The sequence below is a fragment of the Coffea arabica genome, chromosome 11e, assembly GCF_036785885.1.
Source record: "Coffea arabica cultivar ET-39 chromosome 11e, Coffea Arabica ET-39 HiFi, whole genome shotgun sequence".
Classification (NCBI taxonomy): domain Eukaryota; kingdom Viridiplantae; phylum Streptophyta; class Magnoliopsida; order Gentianales; family Rubiaceae; genus Coffea; species Coffea arabica.
Genome location: NC_092331.1, coordinates 20,136,539 through 20,138,337, shown reverse-complemented (window position 1 = coordinate 20,138,337; position 1,799 = coordinate 20,136,539). Strand labels below are relative to the sequence as shown.

Here is a 1,799-nt window from a genome sequence, read left to right as displayed (position 1 = left end):
GGTGATTCTATTTTGTTAGCCATCATATCCATCTTCGCGTTCTAAGGGACACTTCTCGTGTAGTTGCTGCTACTCCGGCTCGGGTACGTCATTAATTGATATGAATCTATTTCTATTGACTATCTATTTTATAGTTGCTGCTACTTTGGCTCGGGTACGTTATTAATTGATGTGAATCTATTTCTAGTGACTATCTATTTTTAATGGGTTTCATTAGATAATGGATAACACGCATGCGTAGGAGACCATTTTGGATAGATTAAAAATATCTTTGTTGCTCGTATGAAAAGACTAGTTATTGTTGTGAAGGTGGATTTTTGGCCACTACAAGTGTCCTTATATTTGTACAATCAATTGCCCCTGATATTGATGCTAAGATACATAAATTTATGTTCATTTTGCACAGTCTATGTTTGCAAAGATATGGAAAATGATTTGCCAACTCATGAAGTCCAATCATGTCGTAAATTGGACTTTGAAGATGTTGACTTGCAGGAGATAAATGATAATGCCTTACCTCTTTGTATTACTGATGGTAATCAAGGAAATCAAATTTTTCTTCCTTTGGCTATACCAGATGACATGGTCCCGAAACTTGGCATGGAATTCGATACTGAAGTAGCAGCTAGAAATTTTTACCAAAAATATGCCAAAGTATCTGGTTTTAGAACTCGACTGAGTAAGGGACATAAAGACAAAAATGGTGATATTATGTTGGACAGGGTTTTTTGCTGCTCCCGTGAAGGAAAAAGGCCAAAAGACAAACGAAATATGATTGTTAAGTGTCCTCGTCCAGAAACAAGATGTGATTGTGGTGCAAGGATGAAAATCAGTTGTAGGCAAGCTGGAAAATACCGTGTTGTGCTTTTTGTTGCTGAACATAATCATGAACTATCAACTCCGAGCAAAACTCATTTATTTAGATCTCATAGACACATGACAATGGCACATGAAGCTGAAATAGATATGGTCCGAAGTTGCGGAATTGCACCAAAACAATCAATTGAACTAATGTCGAAACAAGTTGGTGGACGAGAAAATCTTGGATTCATTCGAGATGATTTAAAAAACTACTTACGGTCCAAAAGATCGATACCAATGATGCAAGGTGACACGGGAGGAGTCTTCGAGTACTTACAAAGGATGCAATTAGAGGATCCAAATTTTTATTATGCCATTCAAGTAGATGAAGATGACTTGATAACTAACATATTTTGGGCTGATGCAAAGATGAGAACGGATTTTGCTCATTTTGGTGATGTAGTTTGTTTTGATACAACTTATAGAAAGCACAAAGATGGGAGGCCAATTGCATTATTCGTTGGTGTAAATCATCATAAACAAACTATAGTTTTTCGAGCTGCTTTATTATATGATGAGACAATTGGAACATTTGAATGGCTGTTTGACACATTTGCTAAAGCTATGATGGGAAAAATACCAAGAACTATTCTTACAGACCAAGACAGAAGAATGGCAACGGCTTTGGCTTCTCAATGGCCAACAACATATCACCGCTTATGTATATGACATATCTATCAAAATGCAGCAACTCATCTGGCTAATGTCTTTAAAGATTTTCACAATTTTGCTGCTAATTTTAGTCACTGCATATATGACTATGAAAATGAGAATGATTTTTTAGAGGGATGGAGTGAAATGTTAAAAATGTATGGTCTGGAAGACAACAAGTGGTTGAAGAAAATGTTTGATATAAAAGAGAAATGGGCTTTAGCATATGGGAGAGAAACCTTCTGTGCCGATATGACCACGACCCAACGAAGTGAGTCCACGAACAG

The 1,799-nt window shown here is 36.6% G+C and overlaps 1 protein-coding gene across 1 annotated transcript; it reads left to right on the top strand.

The window, feature by feature from the left end:
* The first annotated feature begins 423 nt into the window (after positions 1–423).
* On the top strand, positions 424–1,530 carry LOC140021212 (protein FAR1-RELATED SEQUENCE 5-like). The gene has a single exon (XM_072071977.1). The coding sequence runs from the start codon at positions 424–426 to the stop codon at positions 1,528–1,530; it is 1,107 nt and encodes a 368-aa protein (XP_071928078.1).
* The last annotated feature ends 269 nt before the right edge of the window (positions 1,531–1,799 follow it).